Consider the following 17,910-nt stretch of genomic DNA (forward strand, 5'->3'; position numbering starts at 1 on the left):
GCTAAATTTTTAGCATCATTACTCCAGTCACATGATCCTTCAGAAATCATTATAATATTCTGATTTGCTGCTCAAAAAACATTTATTATTATTAGTAGTAGTAGTATTATGTTGAAAACAGCTGAGTTGAATTTTTTTCAAGTTTTGTGATGAATAGAAAATGCAGAAGAATGTATAATTTATCTGAAATAGAAATCTTTTGTAACATTATAAATGTCTTTTTCATCGCTTTTGATCAATTTAAAGCATCCTTGCTAAATAAAAGTAGTAATTTCTATACTTTTTCCCCCTCCCCTGACTCCAAGCTTTTGAATGGCATAATGTATAAAAGTTTTTTATTTCAGATAAATGCTGATATTTGGATCTTTTTTGTATTCATCAAGGAATCCTGAAAAAAAAAAAAAAAAAAACTGTTTTAAATATTGATAATAATAATAATAATAATAATAATAATAATAATAAAATGTTTCTTGAACAGCAAATCAGCATGTGACACTGAAGACTGGAGTAACGATGTTGAAAATTCAGCTTTGACTCACAGGAAAAAATTACATTTGAAAATATATTCAAATATAAAGCAGTTATTTTAAATAGTAAAAATATTTCACAATATTACTGTTTTTGCTGTGTTTTGGATCAAATAAATGCAGGCTTGGTGAGCATAAGTTCTTTGAAAAACATTACAAATCTTACTGTTCAGAAACATTTGACTGGTAGTGCATATGTCATTTCCATACCTATAATACATATTTTACAGTCACTGTTATGCACGTTGTGTGTACACAGAATCCGTGTGATCGCGAAATCGAAAGTAAAAGTGAAAGTGAACGGCGAAAGTGAAAAATAAACATAAATATAAAGTTTAAACATTATTAAAGACAAGTGACAGCCAGTAACTAAGAACAAATGAACAAATTATTAATTAAGCATTACCACAAATAAACATAGGCCAATAGTACAAAGATAGAAATGAAACGATGCTTTAGGTTTTTATGTTTTGTAGATGTTCAGGTACAGAACTCGAAAAATCACATATAAAATAACATTACTGTGTGTTGCACCTTGATTTTTCATAGCCATTTGAAATTTTAATCATGGATTAATCCACAAAAATAAATAAAACATGTGCAACTTTTAATTTATATTAGACTGTATAATTTAAAAATCTGAAGCAAAAACAGAATGACCCGACTTTAGCTTTGTGAAATTACGCTATGGTTACATAAAACATCGGCATTAAACAGAAACAGCAGACGGGCTGAGTGAGACGCAATTTCACTCTCTGCCAGCAGGCGGCGCTCACGGAACAGTGATACAGCATTTCCTTGGTTACCACTGTAAACACAGCAGCGCTGCGCATATTAACACCAATTTAATATGCATTATATGGAGACAAGATGAAAAGAAAACGCCATTTCTGAAAACAGCCAGTTCCCCTCAGAAACACATTCATATTAAATTCAATATTTGGATTTTCTTCCTATATTTCACGCATCGTGAACGGAGATCTTGTTCTGCCTGTTAGTGCTACAGTGTTTTCTTCTCTTTGTGTCCGTCTTCATCGTCTCTGGCCTCTTAGAGACTAATTACAATAACAACATATTATTTCCACACAAATGACATTTGGGGAAATGATTGCATTGGAGTTTGTGTGCAAGCAAGGAACAGAAGATGCTGTAAAATAAAACAAAAAAATGTCCGGTCGATAAGTGCATCTGTACTCCAGTGTATAAATTCAATATAGATTAATCATTGTTAAAGTTAATTGCCAAGAGGGGTATTTTGACATACTTTTGTAGGTATTTGCCCGTTCAGGCGGCTCGCGCGAGTCAGAGACGCGGCTGTCTGTGCGCGCGCTGTTCACACAGAACAGAACACAGCGCGCAAGTACTGAAAGGAGTTGTCTTTCGCGCCCAATTGCTTTTTAATCGCTTGAATTTTTAAATGAACAAGGCTTAAAAACGCATGCAAATAATAAACTTTCGTGACAAATCCGTCTACTGTCCCGAACGTCCTCCAGGCTTGCCCCGGGCCATCGGGCACTCCTTATTGTCCTGATTTATATAGTGTAGACTGGGGATAGTTAAGTTTCACAGTGTAGGTAAATTGAAATGTAATGTTTTGTATAGGCGTGAAGAACTTTAAAATTTTGGCTACGAAAAAACTATTGAACATACTCGTCCATATTGCCCAGTAAAGTTCATTGAAGTTAACTGGAGCACTCAATATGGGGTAAATTGTCACAGATTAATCTGCTATTAAACAGAATAGGCTCTTTAGCACAATTTGGTGATCGATTAGTTTGTAATTGTAATTGATTTAGATTCAGAGAGTAGGCTAATTTCGAATCATTTTGGTTTGTATGAATCATTGCAAACTGATGTATATTAAGCAATACTAGCAGTAGTTTAGAAACTTCAGCCTCTAGCTCTGTCCCTGCCCAATGGAAAACCCAGTTAATGGAAACTCTGGCCAGTTTACGCTCACAATTGGCTACCCTCCACCCGCTTCAAAAATTTATTAAATATTACAGTGTGAAGATTCCATGTTCATGCTTGTTGAATCTAAGACAGAGAATTAGGACAACAATAAAAGCAATCTATTAAGATCAGCTGAATATGGATGCTGCATTAAGGACAATTATGGAAATATGCAGTTCTGTTTTCAGTCTTGCTCTCCTCAGGCAAGGGTGGCATGACTGCATTAATATTTTTCAAATATTCTGACATCGTACTCATAGACAAGGCTAAGCCTCACCTGTACATACAGGTCCTAATGATGAAACTTATCCTTTTCCTTTACAAAATAGAACTGATGCAAACATGCATTGACATTTGCCAATTACAGAAAAAGGATTTGTTTAGAATGAGGTGGAAAGTTTGAAATTCATACACATCTACAGTATGGTCAAATCTAGGAATGTCTTTTCCATTGCAGAATAGTTTAGTGTTCACTAGTGAGTTTTAAATGTTCTACTCTCACTTTGGCTAAATTCATCAGATTTGGATGGACTGAATGTTCAGAACTGTTTCCAGAGAGTCTCACCCACTCTCATGCTCTGCTGTGGGTTGGGTAACTAAGCAACATCCTCCCCCACCCCACCTTCCTGCATGATGTGCCCTGCACTCCTCTGTATGCAATAACACTACCCATCCAGCAGGTGGCGTTATTGAGTCACAGTCTTGGTGGACTGGAGCAGCAAGCAGTTGATAGTATTTATCAACTGAATGAGTCATTCTGGGGCTGTAATGAGAGCTTTTGCTCCAAGCCTCTTGAGACAAGGACAGTGTCATAGTCAATAAAACCTCGTGGAGGGACTGATTGGTGACGTCATTTTCTGGCCTCTCCAAGCTCCTCATTAGTGATTTGAACTGCTGAATAATTCTAGTGTCTTGGAGAGCCCCGGGAATAACCCTTTCTACAGGGTTGATTAAAGGAGGGAAAAAGATAAATCAGATAGCTAATTACGGCACTTAAAAAAGGAGACTTCAGAGGCATCTCTGCACTTGTAAACAATGTTTTACTGATACTGTCGATAGTATAGATACAGCAAATGTAAAGCCACCATTTTACTCATACCTATGGACTTATGGAGTTCAAAATGGGCACCAGGTGGAATATAATAAATACTTGACCACAACATCTGTGCACAAGAACACTGCCCCCCAAAAGCCATAGAAATGTTTATATATAAGTACAACATTAATTTCCCCATCAATTTACGATAGACATAAAACTTTTCAAAAAGAAAACATTTAAAAAATAAAACAAATTTCCTCCATTCTTCTTTAACTTCCATATCAACTTAACTTCCAAATAGGTAACTACTAGATTTATAAGATATTATATACAGGTTTCTAAACGAGAAACTCCAAAAGGCACAATTGTCTATACAACATGTACAAAAAGAAAAGGAAAACTGTCTGGTGCTGACAAAAAAGTATAAAATAAAATAATTGGTCATCATTTATGATTGCACATACAATATGACTGTCAGAAAATGTGCTTTTAGAGAAGGCTTGCAGAGCTGCAAACCTTCTGAAGTGTTTCAGTTTTACAAAGTGACAAAGTTTTACAAAAAAGAAGGAGAAAAAGGTGGAAAGAGAAAGAGAAATTCATAGGCAGAAAAGAAAGAGCTTTTATTGGGACTCTCAGGTCGCTATGACAAGTCTATCCTCATCATCACTGGAGGCTTCATTGTAGTCATCAGTCACTGGTTGTCTAGAGACAGGTCGCTGTAGTTTCACTTCACTAGCCCCACCTGCTCTTGCCTTGTGTGCAACCTCGCAGCCTCTCTCATTAGAGGATGAGGGGGAGGAGGGTGAAAGAGGGTGTGGTGGTGTTTTCGGTTTGTCCATCATGGCTGTAGTCTTCTCAGCACCCCCTGTGTCCTTAGATCCAGCGCTAGGGCTGTTTTGAGAGACCTGCTTTGGCTCTGTGGATGGCTTTGCATTTGTAGGAACATCTCCTGGATTGGCTGTTGGAGGACTGGCTGAAGAAGTAGGTGCTGGTGGCGATTCTGCAACCTGTGCTGGTGGAGGTACAGATGCTACACCCTCAGGGCTACGTGGCTTGTCCAGGGCTGCTGGAAGTGGGCTGAGAGCTGAGAGGGGGCTGAGGGATGGTATAAGGGCTGGCAGGGCAATGTTGAGGATCTGCAGGCCAGGGATTTGTGCTGGGGAAGCAGTGCTGCACTGAGGGGCAGGGCTAGCTGCCAACACTTGTACGCCTAGGGTGGCATTTAATGGCAGACTCTGTTGAGGCACCAGCTGGGTGGAGTTGGCTAAACCCACCACGCTCAAGGTCTCCAAACCCACAGGTTGCAGAGCAGTTTGAGGAGCACCTAGTGTCTGAAGCCCTGCCACTTGGCCCAGCGGGAAACAAGGCAGTACACTGCTGACTGGTTCCTGAACTACCAGTGGCTGGGTCGGGGAACCCTCTGGCCGGGGCGAGGTGTTGGGGGCTGGGAGAGGGCTTCCGGTCTGCCTGTGGATCACACTGAGTGCAGGGATGGTTAGCTGAACTGGCCCGGCCTGAATGGGTACAAATGTGGAGTAAGCAGCCAAACCGGCAGGAACAAGCTGGATGCCACCCACAGGTACCATGCTGTATGGGGAACGTGGGGGCTGTTGGGAGTGCAAGGGCAGGTGGCTGAAGAGATGAGTAGTGGCTTCCACTCTGGGCTCACGGATCAGATCTGCATTTGGAAAGTGCAAGGGTCCCTGAAGAGGGTCAGAAGAGGTCTGAGTACCACGGTCAACGTTGGCATTGCACTCATTTGCAGGCTGGGATATGGTGCTTGACACTCCTTCCTGTTAAAGAACAACATTATGAATGCTTTTATCAACACTGCCAAACAACACAATAGCAGTCAGTGACTACATTAAAATTCTATTCACCTTTTCATGCATTCAAAGCAGTTTTGCTGACGTGCCAGGCATGCGAGACTCAAGACATTGAAATGCATATGGGGTCGGGTACTGGTATGGGGTGAAGTGTACATGTAGAGAGGGAGGAATGCATGATGGGAAAGACAATGACTGCGAGGACACGGGTCTCACCTGGCCGAGCTTGCCACCCTTGCCTGGCACTGGGGGACTAGGGGGAACGTCAAAGTCAGGGTAGTCGATGGACATCTGCCTACAAGGTGACACTGGGCTCATCATGTGTACGGAGTCAGTATCAGAGGTGTGGGATTCTGAGGCAGGGGTAGGGTGGGATGTGAAAGATGTGGGATAAGGGCCAGGGCTTGAGCAGGACGCAGAAATTGACATCTGTCTGACCAACAAAACTGGACTTGTCATAGCCACAGACTCTGTGTCTGAGGTCTGGGAGTCTGAAGCTTGAGTAGGCTGAGTTTGGGGAGCGAGGCTTCGAGTCGGGCTGATGGACATCTTCGCCAGTAGAGAACTAGGAGCCATGTCAGCCTGGTTAGCAGGAAAATGCTGTGGGCTTGCAGAAACAGATGGTGTTGCAGAGAGGCCAGACTCTGCCTGACTGTCCTCCTCGTCTTCTTCTTCCCCGTCGTTATCTTCGTCGTCTGGGCCATCAGAGTCATCACCATCTGAGTCCTGTCTGTCAGCACTTCCTGCTCTTCCTCGATCACCTTTGGGAGAAAAACAACTTAATGAACAAAAAGAGCAGGAAGAATCGTATAATATTGCATAGCTAATCCAAGCAGATATCTATAAATTAGCTACTTTGTAGCTCTGCAAAGTAGCTACAATTTTCAAAGTTCTATTTTTTTTTCTAAAGGTCTTTGAAAATTATCCCAAGGACTTTTCACAATCCTAGTGTGACCTAAATAGTGTGACCTAAAGATGACAGATTTAAACTGAATCTTTAAGTAATGTTTGTTTTTTCAACAGCTTTCACTTTCCAGAGTTATAGCTTTCACATCTACCGCAGAGCAAAAAAAAGGGATGATAGGTCTAGAAATACCCATCACATTATATAGGGAAGACATTAACACCTCAGACCACAAATGCAGCCTGTGCTTGACAGCTTGTGTGGAACTGTGTGAGAGGAAAACAAATATGCTCTCAGTAACTGAGACCAGAGAAAGCTCACAGCTTCTCTCTCTCTTTCCTGATAAAATTAGATGCAGCAATTTCCTCGCAGTAAACGCTGTGTATGCCGCCCACATGCACCAAGAGTTAACAAGGAAAAAGACTGCGTTTAGAATCTCTAATTAGACCATGGCATTGCCATTGATCATCACTGCAACGGAACATAGCCAGGGACAATCCACATTTAACAGATGGTGCTATTATTAGTAAGCCTATTAATGGTCAGGTTGATTCTGTTGAATATGTAATGGTGTAAACAAAACTATAGTTTCTGCTTTCTCAAGTTGGTTGGTTAGGCGTTGGTCCTCATCAAATAAACTCCCCTATTCAATGGTCTGGTTAAGATTGTTATTTCCAAAAGCATATATGAGACTTCTACCTGAGTCTTCTGTGTCCTGGTCCTCAATAATACCCACAGCAACTCCCATTTCCATGCACTTCTTGCTGTGGGCTTTGGACTTCATGTGCTTGGTTAGGTTCCCTGTGTGGTTAAAGGGAACAAAGAGGTCACTCAGGTGGGAGGTGGATGCACGGCATGGGAGTGGTTTACATAAGCATGACATGTTCCCAAGCACTAGCTCTATGTAATGGGTGAGTAACTGATAAAGAAGTTCTTAAAGGAACGTGGGCTGGTCTGACACTGTGTGCTGTTCTGCAGTGCCGCGTGGGAAGTTCAACTGTGATGAATCATACTGGCTTTTTTAAGAGAACAGGCACAGTCTTCAAAAAAGCAGGTAAGAAAAAAACACTTTATACAGAAATAATATCCAACCGTCCCTATGAATTGTCTAAATTACCTAACTGTTCTTAAATCCTGACACATTTCATTTAGAAAATGAAACCTTTCAAGTTAACATGTTTAGATGTGTCCTTATGCAAGTGTATGAGTTGGCCATTTATGATGGAAGGCAAGAACCAGAGGTGCTTTTTAATTACATTTTTTCTGGATTATTATTTTTATTTATTTATAATTTTTTTTACAGTCTTTAATCCTGTTTAATATTTGTAACAATTTGCATAAGTTCTGTTCATTATTTATAATAATTAATAATTACCATTTAAGGAAGAAAACAAACTTTAAGCATAATTTAGCTTTCAAATCAGTGTTTGGGACTGAACCCACCTTTGGTCTTGAAAGAGAAGTTGCAGTGCGTGCAGTGAAATGGACGGATGTCCGAATGAGTACGGATGTGTTTCCGCAGCATACTAGGTTTCTTGCAGCGGATTCCACATTCCTCACATATGTATTTTCCTCTTCCACGCCCTCTTACGTACACATACTCCTCATTCGACTTGTAACTGAAAACATACCACAGATAGCACACTTCAGAACACAATGTCCTGTAAAATATTTGTGAAGTGGGGTAAAACAAATGAGATTTACAAACCCTCCATCAAAGATCTTCACTCGTTGGGGTTCAGATTTGGAAGAATCTCTGTCTGACTCTGTCTGATTAATTGGTTGAGTCTCTGGTTTTGTTTTTCCACTATTCTCGGTTGGCACAGATCTTTGCTGAATCAAAACCTGAAACAATACAAAATACAAGAAGAATTTGTTAATCATGCATGTACCAATGCATAACAAATGCATTAAAATGTAAAATAGCAAACTATATGTTCAAAATGCTCTTACTTTTGGCAAGATGTCCTTCAGCTTCCCAGAGTAGGTCAAGATGTCAGATTTCAAAGTTGTTGTTTTTGCTTGGGTGTAGTGTATTTTCTTGGATGTCTGTTTGGAGTCAAACAAGGACATGACCACTTTTGTGGGAAGCCCCAATGGATTGGGATTGTTGGGGTTTACTACCCATGCAGAGTAGGCAGATATCCTCTGGTCTGCCTGTTGAATGTGGAGGGGTTTCCTTTTCATGAGAAAACACCAGGTGAAGGTTGTAGCTGTTTTCAGACTAGGGAAAGACAAGCGATGACTGTCTCTGGTGTTGACAACAGACACAGAAGAAGCTAATTTCACTTGTCCCTGAAATGTTGGAGGCCTCAGAGGAGATTTGGATGGAGACCAACGCTGCTCCTCAGGTTTTTCTTGTGGCTTCAGAGTGGAATTTTCTGGCATGGTATAGCTTTGAACTCTGGGTGAAGAACATGTAGCAGGTGTTGTGGTAGGTGTTCTGCTCTCCATTTCCTGTTCACTGACCTCAGTTGTTGTCTGAGATACTGGTGTCTGGGTGTTCTTGTCAGCTTCTGAAGTCTCTGGCAATTGTTCTGGGGCATCAGTCTCAATTGGGCTATCCACTGGCTCTGTGGTGCAGACCTGTCTAACCAGCATTAACTTCCTCTGCCTGGTAATTTCAGACATCTTTGAGTTCAAGTAGTTTAGAGATCTACCATCAGTGAGACATGCAGCTCCGTGCTCATCTTTAGCCCGTTTCTGTGTTTTTTCCATAGCAATGTCCAGGCTGTTGGCAGGAGAGAGCATACGCTTGCTTGAGGCAGTAGACTCTTGGGGGCATAAATTTGCAGATGCCAGTTTTTGTGTACAATGCAGTGAACCGAGGGACAGAATGCTTTGCTCAGTGGTTTGGTTATGTTCAGTAAATTTCATATTATTTTTCATCTGTATAGCAACAGACCCAGGTTGCCTGTGAGCTTGAATTTCTGGTCCAGTCTTTGAATCACTGTTCGCAACATGTACCGTAGGGAAGTTAACCTTAGAAACCACAGAAGCAGGTGCTAGGGTGTGCTCATGGGTGATTAGAATCTGTGGTACAGGTGTAGATACTGGTGCTATATGAGACGCTGTATCAACTTGCGGACCAGCAGGCAGTACAATTGGGGTCTTATTGATTACAGCCTGATAACCTGGTTGTGCTACATAGACATTTTGCATTCCATCATTTGACTGAGAGACTTTAATTTCATTAGCAATTGGTATAGTTATCACTGGCAAAGTGATCTGTGTGCCTTGTACACCTGCTAAAGAATATGTCTGGCCTGCTTTTAGTACAGGGCAATTCATTTGGTATTTAGGTACAAAGCTCTTCTTATTTTTTTCATCAGAGCTCTTCTGAACATCTGTCTGACCAGCCACCATTTGGACCAGAGGTTGCACATGGCATGCCACAACCCTTGAGGTCTGATGCCATGGATGTGGAAGACCATGAACTTGGGGTTGTTGGGTTTGGCTTCCAAGGTTGATGCTTTGAACCACTTGCTCATTTTTCGGTACTGGGGCCTCTCCAGAATGTAGAGAAACAGACTGAACAAGTGTAGATGTGTTCATATTTACTGATCTAGGTTGGGACCCAGAGCATTCATTAGTGAAGGGGACTCTTTGGATGGGGGGAGTCTGTTTCAATGGCAATTGAGGTTCTGGTGCAATCTTTAAGGACATCTGACGTACCAGAGGACCCCTTCTTCTTTCAATGAGAGGCACCTGGGTAGTTGGAGGACAATGTGTCATTTTTGGCAGGGCAGTCTGCATTGGTGACAAAGGCCTGCTGGGTGACATGCTGCTGCAATCAAAGGATTTGCTACGGTAGTCACAAGAAATTTCCAATGATGACTGAGTGCAGCTGATTTGTTCTGAGGTAGCACGTCTCATCATGCCTGGCACTCCAAGAGTGTTGTTTGCTACAGGGATCCCTTGAGCTTCTGGTGGCTTCCCAACACTATCAGCCCTTGATGGGCTGTCAGATCTTGGTGGATCATCTCTGTCAAAAGAGGCTGAAATACTAGAGCACCTTGACAAGCTACTATCTCTACTGAGGCTACGAGAGAGACTTGACTCAAAGCTAGATTCACCAGAAGAGTGTTCCATTTGAGCAAGTCTTATGCGCTTTTTCTTTGGGGGGAGTTTTTCTGTTGGCAGTTTAGACAAGCTCTCACTCCTCTGAGGCCAGTTGAATGTTTCTGCAGGTTTCTCTGTTGATTCTACAACTGGAGTTTCATGATCTCTGTCTGGTTCCTCTGTTACTAAGATTTCAGGGACCTGAATGTTGTTCTGCCGCACAAGCCGTGATTGCTGTACAGGTGTGCCATCACTAGCAATGGCAAAGGTTTGCTTACCATGAGGTTCAATTCCTTGGCTGGCACATTTGGGTGTAGACATTCTGTCATGGTAACTTTGTGAAGATAAATTCACTGCAGCCTCTTTATGACCTTTTACAGAGCTCTTTACTTCCTTTTCCACAGGATCAACTGGAGATGACCTGTCAATGGACTCAGATGTTTCAAAAGAATTTGGTCGGCTGAGGGAGTTGGTATGTCGAATGACTGAAGTTCCACTTCCTTGTCTCTGGAGGTCTCCTCTTTCTTTATTTGGTGTGCTGATCTGAGCCTCTCTTATTGGAGATAGTCTTGACTCCTGTGATTCTGCAGCTCTGCCAATGATCTGTATTTGTCCTAAAACAGCAGTGTTACTTAAGGACTGGGTATGTTGAGAATAAGGTCGCCCTATCGAACCTGTAGAAGTCTGGCAGGAGTCAAAACTTCTTGAACATGGAGGAGTGGTCTCAGTTGGAGACTGGTCGTCATCATCTCCAACACTTTTAATTTTCCTTCTTTTTCTTACCATGAGTGGTTGCTCTACAATGCCGGTAATTACAGCATTTCTGTTTAAAAGGGGCTGCTGAATTCCACGTCCGAAAACTTCTGTCTCAATCTCTCTGGCATGCGTAGGCTTGTTTTTTGGACCATGCAGTTCAGAACAATAAAACTTCTTGTGATTTTCAAAATTTTCCAGTTTTCTGTAACGGTTACGACAAGTCTCACATTCATACATTGTCCCTTTGTTTTGCTGGGGTTTTCGGTTTCTTTCTGTTGCATGCTCAAAAGACTTACTTCGCAGTTCATGTGTAATACTTGGTCCATGATGGCTCTCATCCATGGAATGAACAGAGATAAGAACATGACCATCATTTGTGGATAAATCCTCAACTGCTATCTGTCTCACTAATGTACGAGGATGTACAGCAGGATTGGGAGTAGAGGGAGCTGAAGAGAACACATCATCATTTAGTGAACTAATCTTGTCATCAAATGAATGACAGATCCTTAGTGGGTGAGGCTGAGGTGTTACATTGGGGAAGAGAGCTGACTGACCAGGTGTTGTAGGCATCGAATTACTTCTTGTAATTGGTAAACAGTCCATAGATGGATACTGAGGTGGTACAGAAAGAAGAAATACTGGCTTGGATTTGTCTGTCGGAGTGAATGGAGATTTTGGTATGTCCGAGTTGGAACTAGATCTTCTTACTGGTGGTTTTAGATCAAATTGAAAAGAGTCTTTAAATATGTAGGATTTTGGGGAGTCAATGCTACCCCTTCGGGAAAGGGAAGTCCTCCTGGGTTTGACACTGTCAAGTTGTTTGTCATCCACAACAGCCTCATTGTCTGAGATCAGCTTTGAGATACGCTCCTCAAGAGATAATGCTTTGGTTTCTAATGGAGGACGCATTTGTCCTGAAGGAATTCGAGGCTTCTCAACAGGTGCTACATGCATGACAGTTGCCACAACTGGGGAAGGGGGAATTTGTGGGGCTTTTGTAATGTCAGTTTCTGCTGGTGGAGTTATCTTAACAAAAGGACTTGGGGGACTCATAGCTTGATCTGCACTCTCAGAACGTGAAAAGTAGCCAGAGTCGGTGCTTCCAAGACTCCGAGGACTAAGCAGACACTTGCCTTGTGGTTGTTGTGAGTAATCAGTTGCTTGTTGCCTTTGTAGCTGGGCATGGCTGCCTCCTAGTGGTGATTTACAATGCTGATCTTCATCTTCACTAACTGAATCTTGTAGAGGACTTGTGCAATCCACTTCTTTCAGTGAGGACAGAACCATTACATTGGACCGTATGTTTGCTGTCTGGAAATCCCTTTGCCTCTGGGCTGTGGCATGTTCAGGTGCCAAATCTGTAACTCTTGGGCTGTCTGCACGCAAAGGCGAAACATTTACAGGGTGGACAACCACTTTAGGGAGAGCAGCAGTGACCTTTGGCTCACATCCTTTCTGAGAAATCAGTGGTTTCAGAGCTTCAAACACCAGCGAAGGCTCTGATTCTCCTTGGCTTCCTGGTACCATGCCTGCACTCTGCAGACTGCTCTCAGAAAATGCCGTCAGGCTGCTTTGTGAAGAATCCGGGTCTAAGTCCGCTGCACTACCTTCCTCATCACTGTCCCCGCTTTCCTCCACATCAGAATGTGTGGCTAGGCCTTTGTCCAACTCTTGAGAGAGCGATCCACTTCCGGAGTCTTTTACCAGACCCAGTTTGATAGCATGCGCATGAGACTTCTTATGCTTGTATAAGTTGCTCTTTGTCTTAAATGAAAAACCACATGTCACACATGGGTAAGGTCTCTCTCCTGTGTGGGACCGTATGTGTTTTAGAAGCACACTTGGCTTGGCACAAGCTCTTTTACAGTATTCACAGACATACTTCCCTTGCTTTTTTGGTTTTTGATCTTTTGCGGAGATATCAGATACTTGGCTTGCACCAAAGTTGACCACAGTTGTCATCTGAACAGGGTTGAAACCTGGTGTGACAGGGACTTGAATTGAGTTTGGTACTGTGGCTGACAAAGACTGGCACGTTTGAACAACAGGGGGCTGGCTCTGAGGGAAGCCACCTGATCCAGATGGAACAGGTGCGTGTGTCAAGGTAAGTGAAGGACCCACACTATAGCTTTTATGGAATCCTGGTTTGTCCTGCTGACGATTTCCTGACATGTTCACATAATGCTGTGTTGTGTGTTGCCCTGTAGATGCCACACTGCTGTAGAACTGTTTGGCTGCGTTGAATGGTGGCACAAATGAAGGTTGTGACTGGACACTGAAATTTACAGCAGGCATAGTCATAGCATAGTCTGAATAAGTGACAGGAATGGAAACGGATTTTCCAAGATGCCCTATTGGACTGCTGTTCTTCCTTTCTGTCAGTGTATTGAAATCTGGCTCCATAGCCTTGAGCAGTACCTCAAGGGGAGCACTTGTGTGAGAAGGAGATGCGTTTTTGTTGCTGCCGTTGCCACACCAGCTTTCTGCCTGCACAGGCCCTGCAGCACAAGGTTCCTCTGCAGCACTTTTGTGACTGAGAGCCTGTGGCTCTGAGGTTAATAACTCCTTGTGCTCCACTTTTACTGATCTAGATCCAGATGCATCCTGTGGTGCATCTTCAGTATCTTGAGGTTCAGGCAATCCATGCGATGGACTGTTTGAAAAAGAAGAGGAGGGTGTGGCTTCCTTGGATGAAGAAGAAATGCTTGGAGAAATGGATTTCTTGGTCTGTGATTGCTTTTTGACAGGAGATTTGGGTATTTTCTTTAGCTGGTTTTGTGCCACAACTTTTTTCCTCTTCAGTCCTTTGATGCTTTCAGAGTTTCTGCCAGTACTTTCATTTATGTCTGTAGGAAAAACAAAACAAACAAAAAAAAAAACATTCATCATTACGTCCAATACCTTTTTGTGATTTTTTTTTTTTCAAATTAAATATTAAATGAAAAATTATTTAATGACATAATTTTTTATGAACAACCACAAGGTTACTTTAAAAAATCCTTAAGCCTAAAACTAAGAAAAAAAATCAATAGGGTTACACAATTCATCAAAAAGATTTGTAAAGGTTAAATAATACACATTTTCGAATAATGTTTAAACAATTTGTTTTGTTTTGTTTTGTTTTTGAATTTCAAAATTAAAATAAACCATGTCCTTTGATTACATTATTCTTAGAATTTTTATTATAACAAGAATGTTACCTGAAACAACTGGCATCTGAGCAATTAATTATTGACATATTACAATAATTATATGATGTTTTATTTTTGACAGTGCAATTCAGTGTAGTGCACAACAACAGAATGTATATCTTTGACATAAAGTCACAGAAAAAGCCTAAAAACCTAAAAATTAAACAAATCTCTGTTAGTGTGCTTGAATACACATAGTAGTCAACATTTATGTCATCTTTAAACACGAATTGTCCATGCATTTTCCTAACAATCTTCAAAACAAACAAGTCTGTTATTTTCTGCTTTCATTTCCTCCTCGTCTAGCAAAATACCTTTCATCATGCAAAGTTCATAAGCAAATCAAAATCAAACCATAGACTGCACTTTCTACAACACCTAAACATCAACATAAACTCTATGTTTAACAGCACAAATTACCCAAAAAGATATACAGACAAGTCAACAACAGCAAAAATCTTAGTATCAGACAAACCAAAACATACCTAAGCAACGAGTTTTGATGAATTGTAGGGAGGACGAAGCACTTCAATTTACAATGAAATAAAATAATCCTTTTCTTAGCAAACCCAGTTCTCTATAAGCTGCACCAGTGCCTCTGACAGCTAGCACATAGACAAGACTGTTTTGGAATCTAGAAGATCTCCTGAGCTGCTACTGAGGCCCACGCATCATTATGTACAAAACCCACTCTCTGTTTCTCAACCCTCTGTCACCATCCCTCTCGCTCTCCCTCTCCCAACCCTCCCTAACTTGCTCTCCTACATCTCATTCAATACTGCAATTGTGTTAGTTAGGATGAGCCTTACCTTGTTCTATTATTTCTTTTCTCTCTCAGTCAGTTGGCACAGAAAGACCATACAAAATAAGTTGCATGTAGGTGTTTATGTGGATGAAAAAGCTTGTGTGAATTAATTAAATCTGTCCCTGGACTGATCATGATCCCGATACTCTGGGCAGTAAGACCCGAGCACCTAAGTCAACATCTGGCAGAAAACAAATCACCCTTAATTTGGAAAAGGAAACATGGCGAAGCACATACACAACTGAATATTGTCCACAATTACTCATTGATGGGCAGAGTTTACCGCATTTGCTGTGTTTGGACTCCCTGTGGTCTTAAAGTTATACTGAAGGCTCTTTGTGTGCCCAATGCCAAGTAGTTACAAAACACGTAACCAAGCCTGAACATCTGTGGCAACCCTGCACTTATTAGGGTTTCCCTTCTTTACTTTGCTTGGCATGGTTGGTGGAGAGAAGTGGTTAGGTGTTAGAACTACAAAGTCATCATTTCCTGGATGCCTCAGGAATTCCCCAGAAATTCAAAAGGCCTGTTAGGATTTCACCAATACATCAATCTAACTTTATTTTGTTTGTAACCTTAGCAAGTCAGTGATCAACAGACAAACTTCCTTACATGTTTCTAAAGAATGTAGAAAGAGGATGTGAGGACATCCGTGAGCTCTGAGCTAATTAACTGCCTTTAACGGATTCAGGATTAACGTGGAGATGACTGGTGACATCACTGCTGTATTTTGAGAAGTAGTTTACGCATTCTTAAACCAGTTACATTCTGATGTAACCTGTCCCATCATGACCACTAAGAAAAATAGGGCCAGAGTAAGCTGAACATAATTATGCAAAATGAATTCTTCATGCTACCATTGTAGATGAGTATGGTCATATTATTGTATTATGGTAACAAAGGATTACATTTATTTACATTGTGCAAGGTGCTGCTTCATAGTGCCACGTTCTCATATAAACAGCGTATTCTCTTCAGAGTTCTCATTTTGCTTTTACATAACCTATAACACGTTCCCATTCCAGCCTATTATGCAACATCTATGCTGTTTTTCCATGTATGCCGGTGAAACGTGGCTTTTAAATAGCTGCTCCTGCATTTTTTGATCAAGCTAAGGATGTACAGTGTGGCAAGTTCATTCACAGAGTGCAAGTGCAGCAGAGCTAAATGCGGTGACCAACAGAGGTGCTGGAACTTCTGGAAACCCCCAGGACATCCAATACACCTTCAAAAGCAGCACGCTAGCAGACCAGAAAACCTGGTCACAGATGCAATCCAGTACAAGCAAATGGTGTTTGCTTTGGGAAGCCGAATGAAAGTATGTTTGAAACAATATTCCAGAATTTGCCCTGGATTCAACACACAAAAGCTTCTGCCTTGGAACATGATTGCTGTAATGAACAGAGCGATTCAACTGCCACACAAAGAAACCCAGCTATTCCCCTTTAAACCCACAGATGAGCTCGTACATCTCTGATATTAAGGAGGAGGAGAGAGAAGCTTCCTGTTGATGCTGCATTTGAAAGGAATGTTGTTTTATACGATGAATCATACCTTTGTGTGCAACTTTGGGGTCTTTGAGCTCCTTCTGTGCCTCCTCTATTTTATCTGAAAAATAAAGATTAATTTTTTAAAGATTTCAGAGTTTCATTTTAGCCAAATCCAATAGTGAATAATAATGGCACAATGATGAGGCATTTCAAAATACAGCTTTTAAAACAGAACATCAAAGTGTGTCAAATATGGAAGAAGAAATTTGTCTTTTAATATATACAGTATACAGTATTATCAATACTAGAAATATTGGTTACCATATCTACCAATATTTCAAGGCTTAATTTTACAACAGCAAAACAGTAACATAATATAATATAATTATAGTAATGGCCTGCAAAAGACACTTGACCGTTCTTCCCATATTTCACATGTACAGGAGACATTTCAAATTTCATATCATCTGCTCTGTATGTGTGGGAGGGATATGCACACTAAGAATATACCCAATATTAGAATGCAATTACTGATTATTATATAAGAGCAGCCAGGAGGGAGTGAGTGTGTGTGTGTGTGTGTGTGTGTGTGTATCTACTGTATGCATGTACATGTGCTCTAAGATGTGAGGAATGAGAAGCAATCATCTCCTTTCACTACCTTAAGTCACACACATACACACCCACCCACTGCATACCAAAATACAAAAAAAGCATTGAAAAGCAGAAGAGATTGGTGTGGTGTGTTTCAACCACAAAACCCCATTACAAGGCATGAGCAAACACTAGTTTGCTTTGAAAACAACGCCTCACTGTGAAGAGAGAACCAAAGCAGTTTCGGAAAAAATCCTCACTTGCTTTTTGGAAAAATGCCGTGGCCACTAAGAGACTCCCGGACACTATAACGGGAAAGACTCTCTTTACTGCAAGAAAAACAGGGTGGAGTGGCGAGGGGGTGCCCAGTGACCGAGGTCACGGCATGTTTTGTCACGATGAGTGGCCTGAAGGCACACCCTTGATTAACTCCCCCACCCCTCCCTTTCTCTCTCAGCAAACTCTATTTGTTATATAACCCAATGTATTTATATACATAACCCAATCTTAGAAAATCTTTCCCTTCACCCCACATTCAGCATCACTCACCACACAAGCCCTGGTGAAAACAAAGTGACTTCTGTCCATGCAATGCACAACAGTTAACAGTTACTGTATGTGAACATGCAAAAACATTTCCAAGGTCAGCATGATTGGTGTGTTCGTGAGAGCCTGAACTTCCTCCATATCTCTGGAGGGCTCATCTAAACCCTTAAAACCTCATTCCCACTCTAGTCTCTTCCATTGCATCACATCACTC

General features: G+C 41.3%; 1 protein-coding gene across 7 annotated transcripts in view; it reads right to left on the bottom strand.

Moving 5' to 3' along the window:
• Nucleotides 1-976: 976 nt before the first annotated feature.
• hivep1 (HIVEP zinc finger 1) overlaps nucleotides 977-17,910 on the bottom strand; it is an 80,416-nt gene continuing 63,482 nt past the window's right edge. For 5 of the 7 annotated variants that reach the window (XM_058752896.1, XM_058752895.1, XM_058752897.1 and 2 more), the window contains 7 exons: nucleotides 16,621-16,674; nucleotides 8,203-13,916; nucleotides 7,958-8,094; nucleotides 7,693-7,868; nucleotides 6,949-7,050; nucleotides 5,562-6,106; nucleotides 977-5,312 (listed from right to left, as the gene is read on the bottom strand). In XM_058752896.1, coding sequence (XP_058608879.1) covers nucleotides 4,152-5,312; nucleotides 5,562-6,106; nucleotides 6,949-7,050; nucleotides 7,693-7,868; nucleotides 7,958-8,094; nucleotides 8,203-13,916; nucleotides 16,621-16,674 — 7,889 coding nt within the window. In that variant the 3' untranslated portion in view covers nucleotides 977-4,151. Of the gene's footprint in view, nucleotides 5,313-5,399; nucleotides 6,107-6,948; nucleotides 7,051-7,692; nucleotides 7,869-7,957; nucleotides 8,095-8,202; nucleotides 13,917-16,620; nucleotides 16,675-17,910 lie in introns of all 7 variants that reach the window. The other 2 variants (XM_058752900.1, XM_058752899.1) reach the window with 2 other exon arrangements.

Source organism: Onychostoma macrolepis, chromosome 19 (genome assembly GCF_012432095.1).
Source record: "Onychostoma macrolepis isolate SWU-2019 chromosome 19, ASM1243209v1, whole genome shotgun sequence".
NCBI classification, from domain to species: Eukaryota; Metazoa; Chordata; class Actinopteri; order Cypriniformes; family Cyprinidae; genus Onychostoma; species Onychostoma macrolepis.